The 27,913-nt window shown below is 39.4% G+C and overlaps 1 protein-coding gene and 1 long non-coding RNA gene across 2 annotated transcripts; both read right to left on the bottom strand.

Annotated features, from left to right (window-relative positions):
• Window positions 1-2,880: 2,880 nt before the first annotated feature.
• On the bottom strand, window positions 2,881-16,199 carry LOC124272116. Its single transcript, XM_046707267.1, has 10 exons — window positions 16,137-16,199; window positions 13,652-13,763; window positions 13,338-13,401; window positions 13,028-13,031; window positions 12,517-12,900; window positions 12,228-12,296; window positions 11,037-11,108; window positions 3,344-3,445; window positions 3,294-3,313; window positions 2,881-2,962 (listed from the first exon to the last, which is right to left on the bottom strand). The coding sequence occupies exons 1-10, from the start codon at window positions 16,197-16,199 to the stop codon at window positions 2,881-2,883; spliced, it is 972 nt and encodes a 323-aa protein (XP_046563223.1).
• Window positions 4,057-9,361, bottom strand: LOC124272111. The gene is made up of 3 exons (XR_006897243.1): window positions 9,337-9,361; window positions 8,181-8,209; window positions 4,057-4,183 (listed from the first exon to the last, which is right to left on the bottom strand). It is a non-coding gene; the product is annotated as an uncharacterized LOC124272111 (long non-coding RNA).
• Window positions 16,200-27,913: the final 11,714 nt, after the last annotated feature.

Here is a 27,913-nt window from a genome sequence, read left to right as displayed (position 1 = left end):
CAGTAGATTTTGCAAATATATCAACACTCGTTGATAGTTAGAAATATCCTCGGCAAGCCTCGGATATTTGTAACTTTATCAACTCGTGATGATATAATTGATATCAGAAGACACTTGGGTGAAATTCTCTATGTATCCGAAATGGGATCCCTATCTTTCGACTCTAGAAAAACGTTAGCAAAACCCTCTCAAACCCATCCATTTGTCGTGCAAATGATGTTAGTGCCAAATAAGGTTTTGCACGTGTAGTCGATCACGTGATCTTCGCATCGAAGTTTTCTTCATATGCACGTGTTTGCATTGGCCTCAAGAATTGAAAACACTTTTAATCCACAATTCTAACGGTACTTTGAAATGCCACGATTGTCAAATGTGCAACGTGAACGTGCCGTTGGCATGTTGCAAGCGGGAAGATCAGTTACTGACGTCGCAAGAGCAATGGGATGCAGCCGTCGTAGTATCTATGACTTGCGAGGTCGTCTACAAAAAACTGGCACCACTTCTGATCGCCCAAGGTCGGGTCGTCCACGTGTGACGTCACGAGCAGAAGACCGTCAAATCGTCCTACGTCACCTACAGCTACACGAACCAGGGCTGAGATGTTTAGAGGTCGACTGTCCTCACAGACCATTTGAAATCGGTTGCGGGCTGCCAATCTCCATTCTCGACGTCCATATTGTGGGCCAATATTGACGCCGTTTCATCAACGTCAACGTCTGCTGTGGGCCCAACGTCACCTCCGATGGACGCAGAGAGATTGAATCGAGTCGTCTTTAGCGATGAATCCAGGTTTACCCTCATATTCGCGGACGGCAGGCATAGAGTCTGGAGACGACGTCGTGAACGTCATCTATATTACTGATATTAACAGTGTTACCGCCACACATAAATGGCTCAGTTTGAGGCTTGACGGAGTTAAACCCCTTTCTGTCATGTTATTTACCTCTCTGTCTGTTTTGTTTTGGGAACATTAAAAACTCGGTTTTCTGTTATTTTTGAAATTTTAAACCTTGAACAACAAATCCTTTTGATATATGATCAGTATCTTTAGAATTTAGGCAATATCTAACAGTTTATATTAAGATTCCAAATAAACCTTTAGATGTTCACCTTCCATAAATTACCAAAACATACAAAAGTGACTTTGAACTCTTGGACTACTGTACAAAATGTGGTGTACACAGTCAATATAGCCTATCAACGCCAGAGAACAACCAGTCTCCACTATCCGTCCTTAGCCTTGATCCAAGGCTCTATAGTGCATGTAATTCTACCTTTATAATATGCAAATATAGATAAGCGTTCACTACATCTAAGGATTCCAGTCTTTAATAGTTACAGCATGTTCTGATTATTAATATTATTCTTCAAGACTATTACAATGCGAAAGCTAATTACCATTGTACAAGAGACTTGTGCAAGTGTAATCTCTCGTATAAGGCGAAAGAAAGACAAGGTGATATAAGTCGCCCGGGTATAAAATCAACGCACTACGACGAAGACCACAACAAGCATAAGAAGCAGCACTGCGGTGTATGATCATTATGATAAACAAAGAGTAAAACAAGTCGTGTTCCATGAGAGCCCTAGCTGTTAAGAATGTAGATGTTGAGTCTGAGGACCATCAACACCCGCCTGTATCTCACTGTACGTTGTTCATGTGCAAAAACTGAAGCTGAAGCCGTACAACAAACCACAGAGACGTACTACAGTACTTGATGGCCTTTTGAGTCACCAGTGGAATACATAGTGCAGCCAAACATTCGTCTAACTCTGCCTAGTAACAAGACGTAATAACTTCACGTCTAATCCAAGCTAAAACAAAGGATGCAATCAAACTGACTCACAGTCAATATGCATGGTATGAAGACAAAACATGAACATATTAACAACAGAAACATTAGGCAGTCATTCGTTGTACATTGTTATTTATGTCACAGCTCTACTCAGTTGTAAAAAGTTTGATTTGTATGGCAGCGACCATGTTCTTTTTGAAAAGCTCATAGTCAACTAACATAGGGAGCGACAAACTGTTTGCACATGTGTTTGCAAAAGGGAAATTCTTCTTGTCTTCAGGTGATTCAATTTCTGCCGACTGAAACAGCAGGGGTGGAGAGGGGTCGAATCCCAGAGGCAGGATTCCGTCAGCCCCGGTCACAAAACACCAAGAGGTCTTTGAGTGTGGGGACTTCCGTACCTTCTGAAATGGACATACAGTGTACTACGCTTGTTACTAACACGGCGTATAAACCAACATACGTTATATTATAGTCGAAATGTATATAACAAACTACGGGTATGACGAACTAAATGTACTTGACGTTTGCATTCGTTCTAACCGTAGTTTACCGTATACTCAGGAATACATTGGTTATATATTAATTTTTTAACACCCTATTAAAACCGTTATTGAAACGTTTGCAATATTCCGTATGCTTGAAGTATTTAAGAATAGAAAGGAAACGAAATGATTGATCCTGATGAGATATATTAAATACATTATGCATTAAATACATGAAAGGATTGATCCTGATGAGATATATTAAATACATTATGCATTAAATACATGCAATAGAGTATCCTTATCAGTTGTGGGGTCCCTTTGCATTGAGTCTGTGATTTACTGAGAAATAATCGCTGATTTAAACTATGATATCAGTTATCCAAAGCTATATGATCTTACCTTCGTAACAAATACTATAAATGCACGGTGTATTCATTTATAAAACCAATTATCACATTGATTGTACCTTCCAAATCAAGAAAATCTCTCTCCAGTTTGAGAGAACAATCTCTTCTGTGCGGCGTCGGTTAGAGCTGGCGTCTGCTAAATCCGGTTCGAACAATAGTTCTATTGTTGTTGAATCCAGAAGCCTTTCTTCATAAACAAAAACTTCTTTCATGCGTCTTCCATGATTTTAGCACTCCTAATACGCCAAGCGTTTCAAGTCCTCTGCAGAATCTAAGATACACAGAATTGAATGTTCAGTATCTTATCAAGGTGTTCATCTGTACTACAGTGCAATGTCACTATTTCATTGTCTTACATTTGGTACGAGATACAAAATGTGTTAAGTGAATGCACTGTTGACTTTAGTAATAAGGCATTTAACGCCGCGTCAAACAATATTCAGTCACTGTCCTTTTGTTTAAGGTATGTCCATGGATAGCTACAGTGTGTGCTGTCTATTCTGCACAAGTGTATGTAGTCGATGTTCGTGAGCGTTTACATAAGAAATAAACAGAAAACATTGTAAATCTCGAATAAATACGCACTTGATGTTTACACTTACTGGTCAAAACCTTGATGTGCACGTCCGAACACAATGAATTGTGTTATGGCCTTGCACATTTCTTGTCGCCTGCTCAGCGTATGGACCATGGATATACTGCCTGCCATCTGAATCAGGTCTTCAAAGGCCGTGTAATCCTCGGCCTGAGATAACTGATAATAGATGAAATAGATAACTTGGGTTGTCATTCCAGTGTAATATATAGCGGATATTTGCATATGTGCAAACGAACGAGTCTTCTTAAACAGCGTCCTCGAAAGACATGAATCCATGGCTCACTCTCTTGTGAAGCTATTCATTATGAGTTCATGCAATTCATTATTATCAATATTTACTTTCACAAAAGTTACAGGTTTGTGTCCAATCGCACACGTAGTTGTTAACTTTACATACAGCATACAGATTTCACTACACGATAATGCTTTATATCAAATACTGATCATTTCAATCAACGTAACTAAATTCCATTGTTAAACTAATAATGAAATTAATGAATCTTGAAATGTACACTTTACAATATTCTTGGAATGTTTTGGAATAGCGCTTAGTTCATTGAGCATATTTTTAACGAGATAACAGACAGCAGATTATTAATGTACTTGTATTCCCGTGTACACAAGACGAAATAAACTAACTGAACTAATAGTAAAACACGTGTGATTAGCTTTTAGTTAGGTTGTCTATTCACTGATCGGTTGTGCACTTTTACCTTCACCACTTGATCCTTGTAGTCGTGGTCCTGATGTGGCCTGTTGCTGGCTGAACGCTGTCTATGCCATGGACCATGGCATCATACAGAAGTGGATGGAGGAAATTGGGTAGTGGTCCACCGTGCACAATAGAGTATGCAATCATCTGTCCAACAAGTTCGTATGTCCGATCTTGCAAAGCTGAAAGTGTATTCGGCAACACAAATGAAGTTACAGAACAGTACTTGTTATCAGTAATATGTTTGGCAAAATTGAAAAATTAACTGGTTCACGAGATGTTGAAGAAATCACACATTTTTCCCAATTACAAGTGGAAGAATATAATCGATTAATCATGCATGCAGTCAATGAGAAATCTCCTGAAACATGCACGGGTGTCCTGGTGCACCTCTTGTACTATCATACACTTGGACTTATGAAAGGCACGCATACATTCTTGACACCCAAGCACCACAGTAATCCATTACTAAAACAAAACATTTACTGATATAATGTGGATGGAGCCAGAATGAAGCAGCCCGCAGTTCCCATCGTGTTCTTATGAGATACGAAATGAGAGATTGTGTGTTTCCGTACATTCTGTTTCGCAGTGTTCAACATCTAGAAAGTGTCAGTGGTTGTCATATGATCGGCAATGTTTAGTGTACATATTTATGGTCAGCCTGTGAAAATATCAAAACATGTCTTCGAAGTTCCAGATGGAGAACCTTAGTAGATTTTGACATATGGACGTTTTGTATTGATGGTATGTCTGGATATGAGTTGAGTTGAGTTGAGGTGAGGTGAGTTGAGGTGAGTTGAGGTGAGGTGAGGTGAGGTTTAACGTCGCACTTAAGAATATTTCGCTCATATGACAAAGTGCATGCGTGTGTATGTGTATGTGTGGCTGCATGTACTAGCCCAGACTTAAGCTGGTTTTATAGTGCTAGCCCACTGAGATACCATGCCGCAGTGAGCATGAATACCCCCACCAGGCACATTATACTGACTCCGAGCAGACCATCCCTTGTTGTACCCAATAATGCCCAGGGCCAACAAGATACCATTTTTAAACGTGTTTTGGTGAGGTGAGGTGAAATTGGGTTTAACGTCGTGCTTGAGAATATTTTGCTCATATGACCACGTGCATGCGTGTGTATGTGTATGTGCGGCTGCTTGTACTATCCCATACTTAAGTTGGTTTTATAGTGCTAGCCCACTGAGATACCATGCCGCAGTGAAGCATGAATACTGACTGACTGACTGGGTTTAGTTTTACGCCGCTTTTAGCAATATTCCAGCAACATCATGGCGGGGGACACCAGAAATGGGCTTCACACATTGTACCCATGTGGGGATTCGAACCCGGGTCTTCGGCATGACGAGCCAACGCTTTAACCACTAGGCTAAACCATGAATACCCCACTCAGACACATTATACTGACTCCGAGCCGACTAGTCCTTGTTGTACCCATTAATGCCGAGCGCCAGGCAGGGACCAATAAGTACCATATTTTAACGTCTTTTGGTGTGACGCGGTCGGGGATCGAACCCGCCACCTTCTCTCATTTCTCTGCCATCATAATGCTTATGTGTGACTAAAATACTGACTAACAATTCTAACAAACAAGACTAAGAAATTCGATTAACATACAAAAACAAATCATTTCCTGACGCCAAGTGTAATGTACTTAAAATACAGAACAAAGTGTGTTCATAACCATGTACACTATATTCTGTCCAAATACAAACACACTGCGTTCATAATAAATTGGCAAAAGGTTAACCTGCCCACATAGCAATTGATCAGGTAGGTAGCAATGGATTAATTCAGGATTAATTAACCCACTTCCATTTTACACAGACCAATTAGTGATGGTAGTTGTACCAATTCGGTCAGTGCAATTTCCGTATGTCCCATTTCTGGCAGTGAATTATAACACCTCCTAATTACGTCATCTGGACACTGGCAGTTTTGGATAAATTGCAATATCAAGACTGACTGACTGACTGACTGAGTTGAGTTTTACGCCGCTTTTAGCAATATTCCAGCAATATCACGGCGGGGACACCAGAAATGGGCTCAACACATTGTGCCCATGTGGGGAATCAAACCTGGTCTTCGGCGTGACGAGCCAACGCTTTAACCACTAGGCTACCCCACCGCCCCGCAATATCAAGAACATATACTGACATATACATGTTAAAAACCCAATGTTTTGTACATATTAACATATTGCAATGGTATGCTCTACAAAACATGTAATCGAAGGTTGGTGATGCTACCCTTACCTTTGTGCGTGTATGCAATCATTTATGTGTGTTTGTGTGTGTATCTATCTATCTATATATATATCACTAAAACATGTATAGAGACGAAAATTTTAAGTTTGTCTTTGATTTATTACAACACTTGGAAAGTCATTGAAAGTTATCCATAAATTACCATGGAAATGGTCCCTTCCCTCCCCAACCCCTTCAAGTAGTACAATACAACATTTTTCATATTTGCATATCTTTGCAACATCGGAATCTGGTATCTGAATTGATAATGTGTGTCTAATATTTCTGTTTGCAAACCAAAATAAGTATGTAAATATGCAACTTATGTTTAAATTTACTGCAAAATTGATGAATTTGGTGTGATTTTGAAAATATCAAACATGTTCATCTGACCTTGAAATTAACCTTGACCGTTAAACAATTTTCATTGACCTGTTTGTAAACAGTTTAGTTGTATGTTACACAAGCAATCACTGAAACACATGCATAAAGCAAAATGTTACTGTTATCTTTGTTGTATTCAAATATAGAATATTTACAGTGACATTTGCCACGGTGGCGCCCCCTAAACTTAATATTCCGTGACACTGTTTATATTGGCAACATTTAATTTCATATACAGTGACTCTGAGCTCAGAATGTAGTTGGTGTTATTTGTGTTGACATACCAACAATATATGAGGAAACTTTGAATTTTAGCCCACATTTGCTACACAATTGATGAATGTGACCTTGGCCTTTGACCTTGAAGGTGTTAATGCACTTGTATTTATGCACTTGTATTCCCAGGGAAACATTCTTGAAACAATATCATTCTTATAATTTAGTTACATAAAGGCATGATTGTCTCAGTTCACTCTGCTGTAAAATGCGTACCCGTCAGGGTGTGCTGCCAGTGTGAGTGTGTAGTTCATTGCGCCTAACAGGCAGCATGGCTGTGTGAAGCCCAGGGAGTATCGGAAAGTACGATAGTGTCCTATGACCGGGGATAGTAATGTACGTATCGCCGTGAGCAGGCAATGTGCCTGGAAATGAGAGCCATATAAGCGGACTATTACTATTACTATGATGCATTCTTTGATATAATTAAACATGCTTGTTAACCATGGAAACTTCCTCAATCCCACCTGTCCTAACAATTGCTGGTCTGAAATATATTTTGTCAGAAAGCTGAGTGTGTGAGGTGTCTTGACACGAAACACATGGTGCTGTACTTTTACAATACTCAGCAGTTCATAAAGATGCGAGGTAAAACTTCGAATGGGTTCGGTGGAGCAGTGCTTGGATCAGCACATGCATTCTCAAAAATTATATAATCACTATTCATAGTGAAGATATATTCCTGTATATATAGCAGTCATGTTCTCTGAAAAATAACATGGTTACCGTGGAAACACCTCAAAATGACATGTTGTCTGACACTTTCAAGTCTGGCAACATTGGTTTTGGAAAACTAGAGATTCCAAGCTTTCAACCGGTACCAAAATAATCTTGCTATAACTCCGGTATACGTCTTTACGTGTTTAAATTTTTGACAACAAAAGCCACTGCTCCATGAGTAGTTATACCAACTATGACATTCTTATCACATAATTCCTTTAAAGTTCAAGAATTAACATTTCAGCATCTTGAATTTAAGCAGTGTGAATGTGCACATTGTCATACAAAATACCTGTTTATGTATTAGTAAGTATTAGTTTGGACTCTATTATGTGTGAGAGAATGTTAGGAAGTGAGGAGAGATTATTATACATGTTTAAAAGGAATTCGACTGTTAAAGGTACCTGAATGTGCGTGTCTACAGCATGCAACCCAAGAAAGCAAGAAAACACGACACACACACACGATGCTCAAACAGATGATATTTTAAGCATTATCCCTTCACCATGGGTTTAGCAAATTATACCTCACGTACCGAATCTACGCAGGGGTCAAAGCTGATTACTGAAATATAACGTTGTATAAAATAACATTTATAATCATCTTTTAGCTCATTTTGTTTCCTAGCAGTATTTCAGTACATTCAGATTATGAAGAAACATTTGAAACGTGTATTTACCAAGAATGGCCAACTGAAGGCGTGATTTACAGGCTCTCTTGGAAGAGAACTGCACCACACTAGTAATGTACATATGCTTATCATAGCAGAGGCACATGCGGTTAAGATAGTAATGTACATATGCTTATCATAGCAGAGGCACAGGCGGTTAAGATAGTAATGTACATACGCTTATCATAGCAGAGGCACATGCGGTTAAGATAGTAATGTACATATGCTTATCATAGCAGAGGCACATGCGGTTAAGATAGTAATGTACATATGTTTATCATAGCAGAGGCACATGCGGTTAAGATAGTAATGTACATATGCTTATCATAGCAGAGGCACATGCGGTTAAGATAGTAATGTACATATGTTTATCATAGCAGAGGCACATGCGGTTAAGATAGTAATGTACATATGCTTATCATAGCAGAGGCACAGGCGGTTAAGATAGTAATGTACATATGTTTATCATAGCAGAGGCACATGCGGTTAAGATTAAATTACACATTAACATTTCCTTTCTTCCTTCCGACAAAATACGGTTATCTTCTGTGACGTCGTCTGTGAAGTCTTTTCAAAAGACTTACAAAACATAGGGGATAGAGTAAATCCAGCTAGGGTCCATGCAGGTAGCAAAGGCACTGTAAGTGCCCATGGTCCCTAGTATGGTGATATACCTTCGGTCGTTGGCGATCTATAGCCCATTTTTACGTTGTATTGTACAAAAATAATTTTGTACTTTGAAAGATATATGCTTGCTAGTTTTAACTCAATCTGTGATAATCTAGTGGTTTTACTGTCCTTCGTTGACAGGGTTTTATATATTATATGTATGTATTATGAATTTTGAACTAGTTTTAGTCACGATATGGTTGAAATATTGCCGATGGGACTTTAAATCTTCACTCACTCACTCACTTACAAAACATAGACGTAGGTGTTATAGTTGGACCCATTGCATGTGATTGCTCTAAATATAAACGAAGAAGAAGAACTGATGGTGATCAAATGCATCTGCATTTACCTGGGTAGTTAAGGTCGAGCATTTTGAATTCTCCGGTCCGCAAAAATCGGTAGGTTAGCTATGTCTATCATAAGCAGCCGGAGGAATTCCCTCGATGGCCCTCCCTCATCGATACCACACTCGTCCACAAACTTGACTGACAGACGGTGTCTCGGATCAAATGAGTGTCGTCTAAACGCCCTTGTGTCTCCCTGCAGCACAGCATACCGAGACACATTCACTATGTTTGATCTTCCTTCTTTAGTTTGGGCTGCCAGTCTTCAAGGATGTTTGTCAAACTTATGTCTGCAACACTAAAAGAACACATTTATTGTTAAGTATATGTGATCCATTCATGTATAGACGCACTCGTTGGCAGCATGGTGTACATATGCTGTTTAACCTTTAGAAAGAGGTATAAAGCTGACTGTTCTTATTGAACGATTTCTTGAAACTATACACATTGCAAAAATGGTAGCATTTTCATTTAAATTATCTATTTTAGATAAATCGGCTGCGTATTTTCTAATCAGATACCATATACTATTTGCAAGTTCTTAGAGACATTTACGAGATAAGCTATACTTATAGCTAATGATAAAGAATCATTCACCGTTTATGAAACCTATCTACAGTCTATTTCAGCATTACAGGAAAAGGACATACGTATTCAGCAATACTCGATGAAATAAATAAATAATTAATTTCAGTCCCTGTTAGTGATCATAGACTGTATAAATGGGGTTTGAGTATATGTACAGGAAGGACATACATTGTGTCTGACTGCAGGTGGTCTACTCCTGTGTCTTCATGAGTGATGTTCACCACAATCGCACTACTGTGCTGTTGATGTTCTGTTAGATCATCGAGTTCCTCCTCAAATAGAAATAGACAGAGAAGTCATTCTCAGAAATCAAAGAATGTTTAGAACATTTTGTAAACGTAATTATTCATTCAGCAACATATATCTTGGATAATATGATTGTTTAGTGAGTAGTTATTATGTCGCTTTACTACATTGATTGTGTGATTACTCTAAATACCTACTTGACAACTGTGCAAGAACCTGCATAGAAACAGCGCACTCACGAAATAATATAAGTTGCTATCCATAAGGTTTGTAAGTATTGTAACAAACAGGGAAGAGTAATGACACAATCAAAGAATGACACAAAGGTATTTGTAACGTGATTTTCATTTTCAGTTTTCTGTTGAACGGGCATGGACTGATTGTGTATTATTTGATCACGTCTATTATTGAAAACATTTTGTAAACTGACATGAGCCTCACTGGTGAGTATTTCCCGAATTACATTAATCAAAGATGATATGTGTACTTGTTATAGAAGGGGCTGGAGTACACATTTGACACCTGCAAGTGACGGTGTGTATTGAAGACAATGGTTGGCGTCCCACAGTATATTTCGGGCAGCTCCTCATCGTCGTCGTCGTTGTCCATGACTTGTGAACCCTAACAGGAAATGAAAAAGCCAACGGTTGAAAAGATTACAACTAATAACATTTTTAATCACCAGTATGTGTATGTATATAAAACGTTAATGGTGGAGTGAAATTACTGTGCTCATTTCACGGATAACTATCATCGGGGCCTAGAACTTTGAAGCCGTCATAACGTTACAACACATAAAATACACCTGACTTTACACTGTGGTGGCGCTGAAAGAACTACATTTATATAGGCCAAGACTAATTCACTATACCTGTTCATCAGAACAATGTTGATGAATGTTGGTCATCTGATGTTGGTCATCTGAGGTGGGTCCGTTGACATCCTGTGTAAACATACAGCCTGTACATAACTGCCACACTTTCAATGCAAATTACACCAAAGATGGAGTACTGTTATTTGTCAGGACAATTACCATTCTCATCATCATCTATTTACTACATCATCAGTAACTGTTGTCTGTTACATACTGTCGTAACTGGCGTTTGGGTGTTAGTAAACCCTACCCCAGTTACCTATTGATTATGGTCGTTCCCCATTGTTCGGGGAGATGGTAGCTCTGGTGCTCAACTCGCTTGGTCCGTTGCAGAATGCTAAGTCAGGGAGTGAGGGGTCGGACAACCGTGACTCCCAACAAGCCACATAACATTCCTGTACTGGCACACATACATTCATAGATAAACGCAAAACCAAGTTTATACTCACATAGTAGTTTTACTCTGTCTCAGTCCATCTCTAACTACAACTTCATCAACAGACAGGATAGGCTCGTACCACAAAGGCAACTGAGTGACGTGGACTGGCTTCAGGTCACTTAAAAGCGCACTACTCGCTCAGTGCCAAACCTATCTTTTATATGGTTCGAGACTGGCCTGATCCTGATCACCTGTTTCCAACCCATCGTTTTGATTCGTTAATCCTATATCTGTCCCAGCAATCATGAATATTATGATTGGAAAATTATCGGTAAATACAGTTCGGTAACTCCCCAATATTCATTGATTTATTAATGGGTTCTGTCTCAAGCGACGTATACATTTCTAACTGACGACTTAACGCCATTCACTTTAGACTTTGTCTCCTCCCAGCGTTTGTGGCGTTATCCATCATGAGCCAAACTGTAACTCTATATACCGAGTCTGATGTAATTCTCCCACTGATTTAGGGATGCATTTTTACCTTATAACAATACCAAATACCTGTACTTCATGCCATATGTTAACATGTATGTGTTAACATGGAAAGTAAACAACTTAAAAATAGCACCACACTCAGATACTCCTAAAATAGATGCAATAATGATTCTTTCTCACATTTACAAACTTTTTATCATTGTCACACAATTACGTAATTACAATTTGCTCTAGGATCAACCTATGAAACAATGGATACCAAACCCCCTTTGCTTCCATCAGAACAATTATCAGGACAACTGAATATATACCTCTTGCTCATCAGCATTAGGGTCATTAAGTGTCACAGGGATGTGATCAGTAGCAGCTTCGTCGACAGTCTGTTGAAAGAAGGAAATACACATTACGCATACATAGAGGAAACAGGCACAACACTAAACAGTTGACTTATGACATTTATGACAGTTTTTCAGAACCATCAAACAAGTGATGAACACACATGACTCCATGGAACAAACGGGTATATAAATCAGAACTAGTGAAGGAAGTGCCCTACTGAATGGTAATATTTTCTCATTTCCCTGTCAATACTATAGATACCTTTTCACTTTTGTCGTATGTGTGAAGATACACCCTAATTGGGTGAGATTTCCTACTTTTGTAGAATAAATCTACAGTGAAGGGTTCTCCATTTATGGTGTCCTGCAGTTTTGAGCCACTGAAATTAGCCAGAGAGACATTGAGATTTGACAGGAGCAAGTCCTGAACTGTATTCTGTCCCTCTGGAAAATACAGCTCGCAAATTTTGTTTTCCAGCTCAACCAGTGAGAGGTGCTTCTCGGCATCAATGTCATGGGCACCCCCTCCCTTACTTGCAGGTATCAGTTTGAACGAGCCAGTGATTTGGTGTTTCCATCCTAATTTGATGTTCCTTGTTGCTGATTTCGAACCTCTGAAGGCTCCGTTGTCAGCCCCCCATGATGCCTACAAACAAGCAGTGAACTTTACATATATGTAAACAAAACTCGATAATAAATTATCAACTTGAAAGTGTCAGTTTTGGGGTATTATGTAATACTTATTTATGATATTGAATCATACATGGTCAGACATAACTGAAAACAAATAACAACAATGCAAAATAGCAAATACAAATTGATTGATAGATAAAATTTTAAAACATTACAAGTGCATCGTTCGTTCATGCCTTGGCGTCAACATAGACACTTATGTCGTTATCAAAGTTTCAAAATAACGTACGAATAACCGAAGAACCAATACTCCAGAAATTCAGAATATGAATATGAATAGTTATCAGTTAAAAATGAAAAATTGTTACTCGAGTGGTAAAAACATTCCTTACACAGAGTGCATATCATTTACCCCACAACTGGGAACATACTAGGATATACTAGGAATACCTTCGTCGCCTCTTTGACTGAAACATTTTCACTCGTTGGACAATTGGTGATTCTGGTATAGATTCTGCAGATGAAATAACACAAAGTTACTTCAAACACTTTGAATATGAATGTAAAATTCACTTGCAACATATACGAAGCTACCTATTTAACTATACCATAGTATGTATAACAGTTGCTGTGATATGTTGTGCATATTGTTTACATGTGTACACTTTGAATTCAATTATTTTCGTAAATCGACGTATTTTGAGAAGACATAACGTTAATGCCGTACATTTTAAATTTTAGCCATTTTAAAAGGAGGATTTTACCACAGATGAAATCTTTGCAGCGTTGTCTGAGTTTAGCTCTTTCGCCAATGGTTCCGATCCCAAGTGTTTTGAACTCCTCATCCGTCAAGGAAAGAACTTCTGAAGGACCAACCTTGCGTGAAAAAGTATTGAACAAAAATATAATTTAAATATATCATCTGAAGCTTTTGATGATGAGTGCGGGTGCAAGCTACATGCAGTTAACTACTTTTGTAATAACTAAAAGGAAAAGCTAAGTTTAGTTTCAAATATTTGAAGGGCATTTAGAAGTGGAATGCACAAGAAAACTACATCAGTAGGTGAATGGTAGGGAGTATGAGGGGGATATATACATCTTTGTAGTGCCTCATATATATAGACCCCCCTCATACTCCTTACCATTCACCTACTGATGTAGTAAGCATACACTTCGAAACGTCGTGTTATTCACATTAAAGAAGTTGATATCCATAAATCTTGCTTTTCTTAAGTTTCGTTTGTTATGACAGAAGTTGGTTAAACGCATTTGACTATACGACATCTTGGATAAAGTGACGTGACCACGTCATATCACTACGTTAGTAACAACAGTTTGATATGTATCATACCTAACATGATTAAAAATACATGCTACAAGACAGATTCATAGTCAGACATACAGTGTGAAGCTTTCCGTTTGAGAATTGTGACTGCAACAGTACTTTATAATACGGATTTACCTATCTTTAAACGATGCAATTATGTACAGAATATATGTCCACCTCACAGGCTACAGCTACACATTGCCACGTAGGTTTTGAGAAGCTGATTGGTGACAGTGTGTTAAAATATCTTTTTAATGACTTGAAACCCGTTAGATATATGGAATTATTTACCTGTATTGGTTATGTTAATGATTTGGTGAGCTAATGTTGCAACGATTTAAATCTAATGAGAGCAAAACGTGGCACTCACTGGGATGCAGACAAACAAACCCTCCAACATATCTACAAAACATTTAGGCTGTGCACACAGGGGTGCGCTTCTCCCGTCCTCCATTCTAATGATCGATAATGATAAACTAAACTCGCTATATTACAAAGCCCTCAAAATAGCCACAAAGACTGGTACCTCTAAATACATCCCCTGGCCTCACCCACCTACATATCCAATTAAACAACATTATACAACACATACATTAGACTGTGCAGTACAGGACCTCCTTACATCCCACCCGCCCGGCCCCTTCTACGATGCTAAATTCCTTAATGAAGCAAGTGTAGATTTCACTAGGCTCTGAATATTCCATTTCACTGGGACTCCTTTTCAGTTTAATTGAATTTTTTTTATTAATTTTATATATATTCAGAAACTGAACGTTAGTCTACACATAAATTACCACCACATTAATTTTATAAACATCATTCATTTTTCATATCAGATCGGGATACAAATTCTGTGCGCGGATGTGATATTCGACGTTCATGAGTTAAAACAACCATTACAGCTACACACATTACAGTATAAACTCAATTATCCAGACTATCTCTCAATGCCAAGGTCACTCAACGCACGTTTCACAACCTCACCATAAATACCGTACCCTGCCTGGGAAGCCAAACTTGTTGACATTTAATTTCTTTGAGAGGCATTTTAGAAGTTGTGAAGATGAAGGAAAACTGATTTGTATGGATAGTCAACTTCTTTATTGTAATGAGTGCGACGTTTCGGTGTAGGTAGGTACTAACACCGTTATCAAGCAAGTGACCTGTACCTACACCGAAACGTCGCACTCATTGCAATAAAGAAGTTGACTATCCATACAAATCAGTTTTCCTGTGTTGACATTTAGCCTGAAGTTTAACCTTTTTTTTATTTAGCAGGCTCCTTACCTTTTTATCAGCAACAGCTGAACTGTTCTTGATATATAATAAGCCTCAATATACTTTACACAGTTTACCATATATAAATTATACGCTAACTTGGGCTGGTTTATTTTTCCTGGACCGACTTCCCCGCCCTGTTACCTCCAACTTCACTGCCCGTGTAAACTTATAATTATTTTCAATCTATAAACTATCCCCTCTGAATACCTACTTTTATTTTGATATATATGGATATTCTATTTTTGATTCTTAACTGTGTCTTTTCTATTTCTTGGTGTATTTTTTTTAAAGACACCCCTATCAATAGGAGCGTTTCGCACGTTGCTGGTGGTATAGGTTATAGTGCGTTATTCCCCTATTAATAATTATAGTTCAATTTTTGTCACACATATCAACACTGTAGATAACATTAGCACAGTTTGAACTTGAAAGATGGGATATGGGGAGTAGTGAAGGTGCTGATTGTTTGGGGTCCCGTGGTGTTATCTCATTTCTTTATTGTCGTGTGAGGGAGTCTGACCACCCGATCCAGTTAGTCGCCTTTTATGACAATCATGGGTTACTGAAGATCATTTCTACACTGGATATTCACGGGTTCAAACACATACGTACAACAATAGTAAAGACTTGTTAAACCTCACCTTGTTGGCAATAAAGTCGGTGGTCAAATAACTTAGGTTAAGATCTTTCAGAATCTCTTCCATTTTACAAATGGCGACAAAGCCTCCATTTGGATTAAGTCACCTGCAGACAAGATGTAATGCGGAATTATGGGAAATATCGCTTTCTCGCTCTATGGCTTTCTCGCCCTATCGCTTTCGTGCTATATCGCTTTCTCGCCTTGGTATATCGCTTTCTCGCTCTATCGCTTTCTCGCCATATCGCTTTCTCGCCTTGGTATATCGTTTTCTCGCCATGGTATATCGCTTTCTCGCTCTATCGCTGTCTCCCTTTATCGCTTTCTCCCATAATGGTATCGCTTTCTCGTCTCGTGCTGTCGCTTTCTCGTCTCGCGTTATCGCTTTCTCGTCTCGTGCTATCGCTTTCTCGTCTCGCGTTATCACTTTCTCTTCTCGTGAAATCGCTTTCTCGCTTTCTTGCCTCCGAATTTTAATACGAAAAAGCGATGGCCCTAATCAGCCACCATAATAACTTGGCCCCACACTCCCCACTTTTGATTGTTGCATTCGGTCGCCCACCTTCCCCCACCAGTATGGCATATTTTATGTGTGTCATACACTGGTTCAGGAATAAGTTTACTGTGTCAGCAACTAATTTTTGACTTATATCCCCCCTTTACTCTTTCATAACATGAAACACATTTGTATGTTGATATATCTCTTAATTATATGTTGGTAAGATTAAAGTTGTTCAGATTAAGATTAAACTGTTTGATTGGCATTTAGAAGTTGGTGACTAATAAGAAAGTAAGAAAGTTTATGGATAACAACTTCTTTATTATATATGATATATTAGATATAAAGAAGTTGTTATCAATAAACTTTCTTACTTTCTTATTAAGATTAAAGACCATTGTACTATCAGCCAAATCATGTGTACTCATTAAACAGCCATTGTTGCAGCTTTGACCACCATCATGTTTGGAGCCAGCTGCTCCAACACAACTCTTACAATGGAGCCAACATCAGCCCTGTATCCCAACATCATCCCATCATCATGACTGAAAGCAGGCTGATGAGACAGGTAAGTTTGTTTCTGTCGGTACACACCTGCAGTCTGTGCCCCGCCCCAAACTTGGCATCATCTTCAGTATATTTCTCCCTGTTTACTGTTCACTTCTTTGGCTTATCTAACTGCTCCAAACATAATTTTACTCGGGCTTCGCACTAGTGGCAAACGTCACAGTCTGCACCTGTGCACACCATCACACATAGGTCTTCTCTGTGACCACTGATGTCTCACTCACTCGCCTACTTGCTTATCTTATCAAACAACAGTCGTAACCAAAGCATGATATTGCACATATTATAACACATTGTGGTTATCAGAAACAGCTGAACTTTACACATGTATCTAAGCTGTGTTAAAGCTCAGTACCAGCTTGTTTGAAGCAGAGGCCATTGTTTACTGCAGTGTGAGCACTTGGTATTTGTCGATGAGTATGTTGGTGTATCATGTTTGATGCTTAGGTAGGACTGTATCAGTGTCTGTGCTGATATAACAGCAGGTTGTTTCCCCAAGGTATATCTGAGTTTGGGCCTTGGTGGTGTATCTCCAGGAATACTTGACATGCCTTGGCTTAGGATCAGTGGGTTGTGTCCTGACCAGTCATTTCATCTTAATGCTGAAACTGATGATGTATGTTGATAGGTGAGGGGTAAGATGGGTCTTACAAGGTTTTGACAGAATCCCAAAAAAATCCCAACCCAGGAGATAGTTTGTCTCTCAGTCACAGAACTGAGAATGTGAAATTAGCACTAAAACATCGTACGTATCTGTTGAGTTAGTATTTTGGTTTTGTTTTCTTCATGTACCAGAAAACTGAAATAGAGCTGACATGTTCCACTGTTGGCACCTCTCAAGCATGCCATGGTTCTGGAATGTGAGAAATAATTTGTTGAAATTGTTAATGTTGGAATCCAGCACACAAGTGAAACATGCCCCACTTCTTAATCTTCCATAAAGCATGCTCACCATTGTCGGCTTTTTATTCAATAATGTTATACTGACAGACAAGATTTAAAGTGTTTGTAGAAATCTAATTTATCATCCAGTATGTACTCAGAATGCCTTCAAACAATAGACAAACAATTGTCGCCAAAACTGACTACGTTTGCTCGTGATTCTGAGAGGCGTCTCACGTATGCGTAACGGATCTGTGAGGGAAGGTTTGCTTGTCTGTGACGAGCAGTGGGAGGAAAAATAGAACTGTTTCAACGCGATGACACACCCATGTGCGTTCGTGTACATGGAAAAAGTATTTACATGAGGTAAATCTCCATTGAATAAGCTTTCAGAAAATAGTAAACTCGTGTTTCTCTGAAATTGGCACATACGTCAAAATTGTCGCTAAAACTGACTACTTTGTGTTTCTCGTACGCACGGACCTGCGAGGACTATTCTTTTGAATGGTATTCAGCATGTTTCTGGACACTTCTCACTTGTAGTTCTTTGTTTATCCCTCAGGTGGTAGAATATATGTATTTATCCAGGACTAAAACAAAGTTATGTACTTTCCAGGATAACAGGCGGTTTGTTCGGAGAACAAGATTTGCAGTTTAACATGTTAGCTTTGCAAGTTGATTTCATCCCCAGATACACTGTGCATGTGTCATGTATGTTCATCCAATGTCTGTGATGAGCATCTGCACACCTAGTGAAGTCAGACCAATCTCATGGCACAGACATATATAACTCACAGGACAGGCTGGAATTGCTCGCAAATTCCCCAACTGAGCCTGAGTTCTTCATGTCATACCCTACTGTTTCAATGAGGGCAATCGCTTGGATCTTTAATTTTACACATACCAAAAATTTCACTAGAAATGGCATTTAGGATACAAGCTGAAATATTTTTTTGGCACAAATACTTTCAAGAAAATTACTGAGACGGTCCCCACAAAAGAGAAAATAGTGCAAAGTTTTGCACAGAACCGCGTATCGAGCATCCACAGCTTGGACAAACAACAGCCGCGGTGACCTTCAGGACACTGTTCCTTACAATACTGACGATATCAAATGGCGAAAAGACTATTTTAATTGTTAGGAACTACTTTATATCACCCACGGCCCAGGGATACATGCATAATTTTATGAAAAGTGATTATAGTGAGTATATTATTTAATACAAAGCAGGAACGGGAGAATTCATTTCATGGAATATTCCAAAAGCGGTGCCCTACTTCACATGCCATCTATACTAGTCTTGATTTCTACTATTTTCGTATATTATATATATTTATCATAATGAAGGCCTATTAAAGCACTGACATTGTCCGATTACGTAAAAAAATCCCTTCCAATTGTTATAACATTATGGCAGGAAATGCTCCCTTCCACACGGCATCGAATTTCGCTAATTGCTCATAATCCCACAGGAGTATTCCTACTTACTTTGCTTTGTTCAGGTAAGTAACATTAACGATATAGAAGACATTATGTGCAAAGGCAAATCACCCTTATGGCAACATAAAAAGCCCCATTTATTTCTAATGACAAATTTAATTAAGCAAAATAATTATACGAGAGCTTCGGTTTCCGTTCAAGGCTCTGTGCAGCCGAATCAAGCATGTTGTTGTCGGCTTGTCACAAACTTTTATTAATAAAGATGCCTTCAGTGGCTCGAACAAAACCTTGCACTCAGTAAATGCTTAAATAATTGTTGTTGATTGTTTTAACCGTGGTCACACCAAATCCTGTAATTTGTTCTGGTTTCGAGTCGCCTTCAGCTTGTGATCCCTTCATGTAATGTGCACTGATTTACAAGTGACAGCTCACCTGTGGGAGTGGGGGTATTGTGTACTTGGCACTGGCGACTGAGAGGGAATGAGTTGATGAAGTACTTATTAATAATTCCTAATGAGAATATAATTGTTGTGTATACTCAATGGAACCCTTAACAGTAGTATGTAACATTGTGATACAATCCTGATACAGTGTGAAATTATCACTGTCACAGTGTTCTACAGTGTTACACAGTTCATCCTTTCTCACCCTTTGACCCTCCCTTTGTTAAACGTTGTTGAAACATTGTTGAAACATTGTTCATTGTTGGTAAGCTCGCCTGGGCTTTACCTGAGTTACTCCACACTTCATATTGAGAATATCAGGGCTGTTTGGTGTGGTATGACATGTCAAACTGCTAATCCCGTGACGATTGCAGCTGACTTTCATTTAAAGCATAGGCCATACTATACAGGAGCCATTATGCAGTGTCTCAACACTGATATGTCCTTCTTCACACAGGACAGCAGAGGCAATAAACAAGAAGGATGTAATTGAAGTTGTTTCTTTGTTTGTTTGAACTTCTTCCTTTGAGTATGAACAGACACTAATACAGCCAGGCAAGGTTCAGTCTCTGTGTCTCCTAGCACTAGCCCTTACAATCCCAGGCTTTAGTGGTATAACTAACCTCAAAGGCTAATGTGTGTTTACTGACAGAAACATTGCAATGGTTATTTATTCAGGGGGTAAATGTATATATTTGACAAGTGATATTTTAAGCTTATATGAATAAAAATATCATTTTACCTGTTTCATTTCATTTCATAAAGTGCAGATTGATTCTCATGCTGTTGATCACTGGATTGTCTGATCCAGACTCGATTATTAACAGACCGCCACCATATAGCTGGAATATTGCCGAGTGCGACGTACAACTATACTCACTCACTGACTCACTGAAGACCAATCCTTACCCGGATCTTCACAGGTCAAAGAGATAGAGGATATTGGTAAGCAGCACATGATTCCAGAAATACCAGCAGGTATCAAGTGATGGTAATGAATTATATGGGAAAGACAAGGTGCCACATGACAACCACCAGAACATGTTGGCAGTTTGTGGTTAGGCTTCAAACAACAAGAAAGATGACTGAGGGCGTTGTGAAACAATGAACGTCTGGAGACGTTTTGATGAATAATTGATCATGCCCACACGACTGCTCAAACATTTGTGCATATGCATGGTCTGAATCAATCTCCCAATGATAGCAAAACAGGCATGAAATTGTGTATTTGAAATTCAGAGTTCAAAAATTTGCCAAGACTTAAAAATATCATCTAAAAGGTATCAAAGTTTGTGCAACATTATACAGTTGTAGCACAGGATATGGCGACCAGCCGATTGATAGATCCGGGCCAGTTCTACCACCCATCTAGGTGAAGTAAGGGGCGAAGTGATGTGTTGGGCAAAGGAACACTGTTCCTGGAACCAGTGCCCTCAACCACCAGACTCCGTCATCCACCGACACAGGGCGCAACCCACGGTAAACAGGTTGGTGGACCAAATATACCCCAGGTCCGCAACAGGGGGTCGAAGAGCGCTTAGCGTTACCAAGCACCCACCACGAGGAGGTGGCTCTTCACGGGTGCCTGGACATAAAGGGCCCCACGAGAGGCAAAACTGTAGGCGTATGGGTCGACACACCTCGGAAAGAATGGAACTAACTATTATATATCTGCTATTATACCGGACCACAGCTCAATTTTCACTGCCGAAGCAGACGCCATATTAACAGCCAATAAAATGTATTCAGACTCCCTTTCGTTCCTCCAGGCTATTAAACATCCTTCTTGCAAACATTCACTTTTAATTGAGATTATTGAGGCTGTATAATGATCTTGCAACTGGTAATACGACAGCGTCTTCTGTTGGTTACCCAGCCATGTTGGTATTTCTGGGAACACAATGGCCGATTTTGCTGCAAAGGCAGCACTCAACAAATCTGTGACACCACTTCTTATTCCATATACTGATTGTAAAGCCGTTACTTATATCCGTGATCTAATGCAAAAGAAGTGGGACACTCAAGTCGGTATAAATAAATTACTGATGTAAAACCCTATATTGGTTACACCTACTTGGGTTGCCAGTCCAGATTTGAAGAAGTCATTTTAAGACGATGCAGTATTGGCTATTCTCGATACACACATGAAAATCTGTTAAAAGGCGAAGATCCTCTCGTTTGCATCCCTTGTGATGAGAGAATCACGGTCAAGCATGTCCTGCTTGACTGTATTGATTTTTCCATCACAAGGGATTAGTATTTCAATGTAAAACCTGCGAAGGACTGTTAATTATCATTTAACCATCGAATATTTGAAAGAAATAGAATTACTAGATAACTTTTGAGGAATGGTTTGTAAATAGATGAATATTTTATTATTGGTAGTTTAGATTAGTAACTGAGTTTGTTAGTGGCTGCACCCTCAAAGGGGTTTGAAGTATTGTAAGAGGGTACTTAAGTCCCAATACATTTTAAAGTAAATTTAAACCTACTACCATTAATCGTAGTATATATCTTATTTTTATGTACGGCTAAATTTATGTAAATTGCTAACGGCTGAAGGGATGGTGTAAATCCAGCTAGGGTCCATGCAGGAAGCAAATGTACTGTAAGTCCCCATGGTCCCTGGCATGTTGATCTACCTTCAGTTGTTGGCAACCCATAGCCTGGTTTTATATTGTATTTTCTTCTTGAAAAATATCGTTTAATGATAACATACTAGTTTTACTTTAGTATCTGTGATACACTGTTAGTTTTACTGTTCTTCGTCAACAGGCTTTTTAATTTCTACTTTTTATTGTTCTCTAATGGAATAATTAATTGTTCTCGTCAGGATAGGGCTGTAATATCGCCGATGTGACAATAAATATATTCACTCACTTACTCACCCAGATTCAACGCTCGGAACCACACATTAAAGACTCATGTTCTGAGATTTAGCATTGAAATCTGCCTCCCTGGACAAAGGTTTGAAGGGATGTACCATATCCCCTGGAGCACTGATCAAGGGAAAACAATTAGAGAGTTTGATGAGTTTGTCCGTTTAATCAACAATATTCAAGGAATATACTGCTGATTTACTTCTGACGTGAGAAAGATTCTACGCTACCCACTACGATGGAGGAGGATGCGGCTTCAGAATACCCAGTTTTCAGCAACGATGACACTCATCGATCTTCATCTTGGAATACCTTGATGACCACACAAGTTTCTGATGGAGTCCGTAGGGAATCTCTGACCATTGGGTAATCTATGATGTACCAACCATATCTTCACGATAACTCCGTGGCTAGTTACAATTATAACCACTCCAGCTCTGGCATACCTCCATCTACAACACGCCATCATTCACGGATATCTCGGAGATTTCCTTTTTCCACATGTCAACATAGACAATTCTTTAGACGACTAATTCCGTCTGACATCTATGGGACTTTGGGTTTCCTATTTCACCCCATTCTCTTCCCACAGAGGTTACTCCTGTCATATCTTCCTACGTAACCTCTGTTCTAATACGGCCCTTTCATGGTGTGAGCGTTCAAGACTCGTGATTGGAGGCAATCAGAGACGTTGTTTCAAAAGTGATCATTCGCAAGGCCTCGGTAATTTCCGTATGCTTCGAGAAAAACTAAATTTCTTCCCTGCACGATGTGCAAACGTTTCTTGTAGACAGAACTCAGTCATGTTATGGCGGATCAGTGGCGTCTCCATCGCCCTCGTTGACAACGGACAAGCTATCCATTAAACGTCTTGTGTGTAACATCAACACAAGTCCCCGGCAGATGGGGATATTTGTGGCCCCGCATTTGCTTGTGTTAGTCAAACTGAATCTAAGTCGATGTAACACGTGTTCTGATTGGATAGAAACAAGGGAGATAATTCGTGTTGCGATCTTTTGCCGCTAGGGATTTTACGAGAACCGGGAAATATGGCCGTAATAGAACAGAGGTTCGTAGGTGAAGATATGACAAGTAACCCTCTGTGGGAAGAGAATGATTTCACCCAGACAAAATGGAACATAAATACATAGGGGTACATCAACGCTCATGAAGGTATTGTTTATTCCCCGTTGGAACACTATCAGGATGTCACAACTAGGATATCATAGTTCCTGAAATCTCAACTCACTCTAAGGTAATGGATGTCGATATTGGGAGTACTCACATCTATGCAGATCAACCAATCAGAGGCCGTCTACATCTCAGATTCATTCAGAATTGGATCATTCAAAATGGAGGGAGACAGCATGAATGAATGAATGAATGAATGAAAGAAATACTGTAAGTGAAATACAAATACAGAATGAATGATGACCATGTATACTGTGGATATATTTTTATGTTCTACTCATTCCTGGGTAGAATTCATATAGTTGGCAGATGAAACAGATAAATTACTGGTAGAAGGTACAATAAATGCAAATAATGCTACAGAGTATGGTCTATCACTACCGAATATTGTTGATTTTACGAAACCAAATTGTGTTGTACAATACCTCATTAAATTGTTCATTAATATGCATTTACATGCATGACATGAGAAATGTTTCAGTTATGCACGACACAAATGGATAATATTCATCAGAGACAAAAATAACATAAGATGCTTTGTGGCACGATTCGGACTACTTCGGTATCAGTTGCCGGGGCAATTAATCAGTAGACACCTACAGAAACAAAGCAAACATTCAACCAAAATCAAATGAAGCGCTCGTAAAATAACTTGGGGGACTTGTCAACTGGAAACTAACAAATACGTTGTTGGAATTCTTGGGTCACCCATTGAAAGGCGCCGTGAGAGCTTCACTTACTATTACTATATGCGAGATGATTGCTTGAATTATTATACATGCCTAGCAGAATACGGAAAGTCCCCCTGTCTGCTTCCTCGGCACGAAAACATTTGGCACAGAGGCACGAAAACAGGTGACAGTGTCTTCCATGAAAGAGTGACTGCAACCGGCTGTCATGACAATGTTTGGAACATGCTTCGTCCCCGTTCTAGCGAATGTCAGTCAACTCCGCGCGATAAATATTAAATGTCGAGTGAAACACATTGATGCACTTACCTCCAGACGCATGTGAAAACTCGTCCCTGACCAGCGACGGAGTTGCAAACTGACTACAAGCCCTCCACCCTCGGTCCGCTGTGTGAGCCGCCATGATCAGCTGATGCAAGTAAACATTGCCATCTCACCTGTGATTGCTGCTTCCTGCTTGTTGCTTGCGGCTTGCAGCTGGCGGCTGGCGGCTTCCGGGTTACGGAATGCCTGGGCATGCAGGTGAACTGTAGTGATTCCCCCAGCTGGGGGTTACGTGAAAAGTGGAAACGAGCAGAAATGAATGGCAGCTCTGATGAAAGAGAGAATATAATGTAAAAATATTGGTCAATGTAAAGAAAATAAACTGAAAGTATGCATAATTCTGTTTGACAGAAAGCCTGCGTAGTGAAGGTATTTTTCAGGCAGTAGTATTTTGAGCAGGGCAGATACAATACATGGTGCAAAACTGCAGCAGTGTGAAATATATTGTGGTATGTTTGAATAAGCAATAAAAGACTCTAAAAACTATTTAAAAAATAGAAACCTAAAACACCACGCACATACATTCAACAGGTGCAAAAAATATACTGAAAGTAAAAACGTGTTTGAGATGAAGAAAATGTAAAACATAAATAATGAAACACTTTAAAAAGCAATTGAAGAATATTTGTAAATGACTGTATGACAAGAAAGCCAAAAATTCTAGCGACTATAAAATGGCCCGGGTAATGGAGACGAAACGAAGCAAAGGGAGTGAAACGCCTTGTCGTAGGTGAAAAAAGGCAGGGTTTTTATTGGCCAAGAGGGAAAGGTCAGCTGGCTGGCTGCTTTCTAAGTAGTTCCTCAAAAGAGAGTTCTTCTTGAAAATGGGCGTTTGTACCTCTTGGAGGTGCCCCGGGGCCATTGTGATTGGCGCCTTGCTACTTCGGGTACAAATCCAGGATGCTGTAGTTCCACAGGCTCCAAGTGTACCTGCATCATGGGTTTTGAGATTGGTGTGAGTTGTCTGGAAACCACCCTTGCTATTAATAGACATTCGGCTATTCTGTGTGGTTGAAAGAATGTATGGTGACTACGCATTCACGCAGTCATGGACCGTAACATACATCAAGGACCCATACCGTTACCCATACCGTTGTGTATGCAGTGCCACATTTGTGACCTGATACTGACTACCACATTGACTGTTATTCTACATAAATACACAAAAATGCCTGAACCACAAACACCTATACTGCTGACTAAAAAGAACAATACCACAGAGCAAACACATACTTGGATGTTAATGATATTTTACTAGACAATTTTATGTTATATTTAAACATACTTAGCCGTTTCCCAGGTAACTTTTTTATTATAAAAGTATGACTACATTATCTTATTGTTGACGTGACAACAGATTATGCCTGCGTGAAAATCACGAAAGTATACAGTGGACTGACTGACTGACTGAGTTTAGTTTTACGACGCTTTTAGCAATATTCCAGCAATATCACGGCGGGGACACCGGAAATGGGCTTAACACATTGTGCCCATGTGGGGAATCGAACCCTGGCCTTCGGCGTGACGAGCCAACGCTTTAACCACTAGGCTACCCCACCGCCCCGTATACAGTGGATGTTGCCTGTATAACATGTCAAACATTACAGTTGACATGACCAACGACACCGGGTGTTATACAGAAGCCAGCGGTAACAATGATACAGGAAGTTGCGAAAGTGTCCCGCGGTTGTAAACATGTACTAAATGGTGGGGGTGAATAAGTCCCATATCTTTTTCGGCTGGAAAGGCTGAAGGGTCGTTTTGCTCTGGATAATGTTGCACAGTGTTAGACACCCTACACCCAGTATCATTCATAGATTGTCTGATATATAGAGAATTATTCAGTAGTGTCTACTGATATCAATTATATCAACACGAGTTGATAAAGTTACAAATATCCGAGGCTTGCCGAGGATATTTTACCTTTATCAACGAGTGTTGATATAATTGATATCAGTAGACACGAGGGTGAGATTCTATTTATCATCCAAAATCATTCTTCGTTAATTTTCAATGAAAATGTACATCTCTGAGCATGGTACTGCCATTAGACTTGCAGTGCAGCGATGTCATAGCATTGTGACGTCATCAAGTACATGACGTCATAGCATTGTCAGGGCATTGTACAAAATCTACTGTCAAAACGATATCTCCTAGGAGATATCGTTTGATCTCACACAAGCGATATCTCCTGTGGAACACAGTTTTGGATGATAAATTGCAGCTGAATGTTGTGTATTTGATGTGATAATAGTATTGGTAATAAGATATCTTGATAATGTATCGATACCCTCGTTGATATGTGGGTAACACCGGGTACCCTACCCCCTCATTTGTGCACAAGACAAAAAATGCATTTTCGGCCAAGTTTATCAGCCCACAATACCGGTTTGAAACACGTGCTTAGTACATTGCATAAATGCTGTGTTGGGAAAAACGCCTATATCACATGGGCTTAAATTGTTGTTGTAGTTGTTGTCATTGTTGGTTGTGTTGGTTTGTTGTTTAACGCCGCACTCAGCAACATCCCGACTATGTGGTGGCGGTCTGGACCAGACAATCCAGTAATCAACTGTTTGGAAGTCTGACTGGCTGTGCGTGTGACCGTGTCTACTGTTTTACAGTGTTGGACATGATACACACACTGTGATAGCCACTGAAGCCAGTAAAACAACAAACAGCGCACAGTACAACATTGAAACCAGCTCTTTTACATTGTATGAATGATAGAGAGGGAAAACACTCTTATCATCTGGGCTTGGAAGGCTGGCCGCGTGGTCCTGTCTAATGTTGTACATTGTTGGACTTAATGCACACAGGGTCACAGGCACTGAGGCTTTATCTGATAATTATCAGTACTGATTTT

Source organism: Haliotis rubra, unplaced genomic scaffold (genome assembly GCF_003918875.1).
Source record: "Haliotis rubra isolate DU_JTF1 unplaced genomic scaffold, ASM391887v1 Scf1665, whole genome shotgun sequence".
NCBI classification, from domain to species: domain Eukaryota; kingdom Metazoa; phylum Mollusca; class Gastropoda; order Lepetellida; family Haliotidae; genus Haliotis; species Haliotis rubra.
This window is presented reverse-complemented; position numbering and strand designations above follow the sequence as displayed.

What these genes read in the sequence shown, in the direction of transcription:
- LOC124272116 (XM_046707267.1), bottom strand. Translation starts at nt 16,199, where the DNA reads ATGGAAGAGATTCTGAAAGATCTTAACCTAAGTTATTTGACCACCGAC. An exon ending in CCGACTTTATTGCCAACAAG is followed by an intron (nt 13,764 to 16,136) that starts GTGAGGTTTAAC and finishes TTTTCACGCAAG; the next exon opens with GTTGGTCCTTCAGAAGTTCT. An exon ending in GGCGACAAGAAATGTGCAAG is followed by an intron (nt 3,314 to 3,343) that starts GCCATAACACAA and finishes GTGTTCGGACGT; the next exon opens with GCACATCAAGGTTTTGACCA.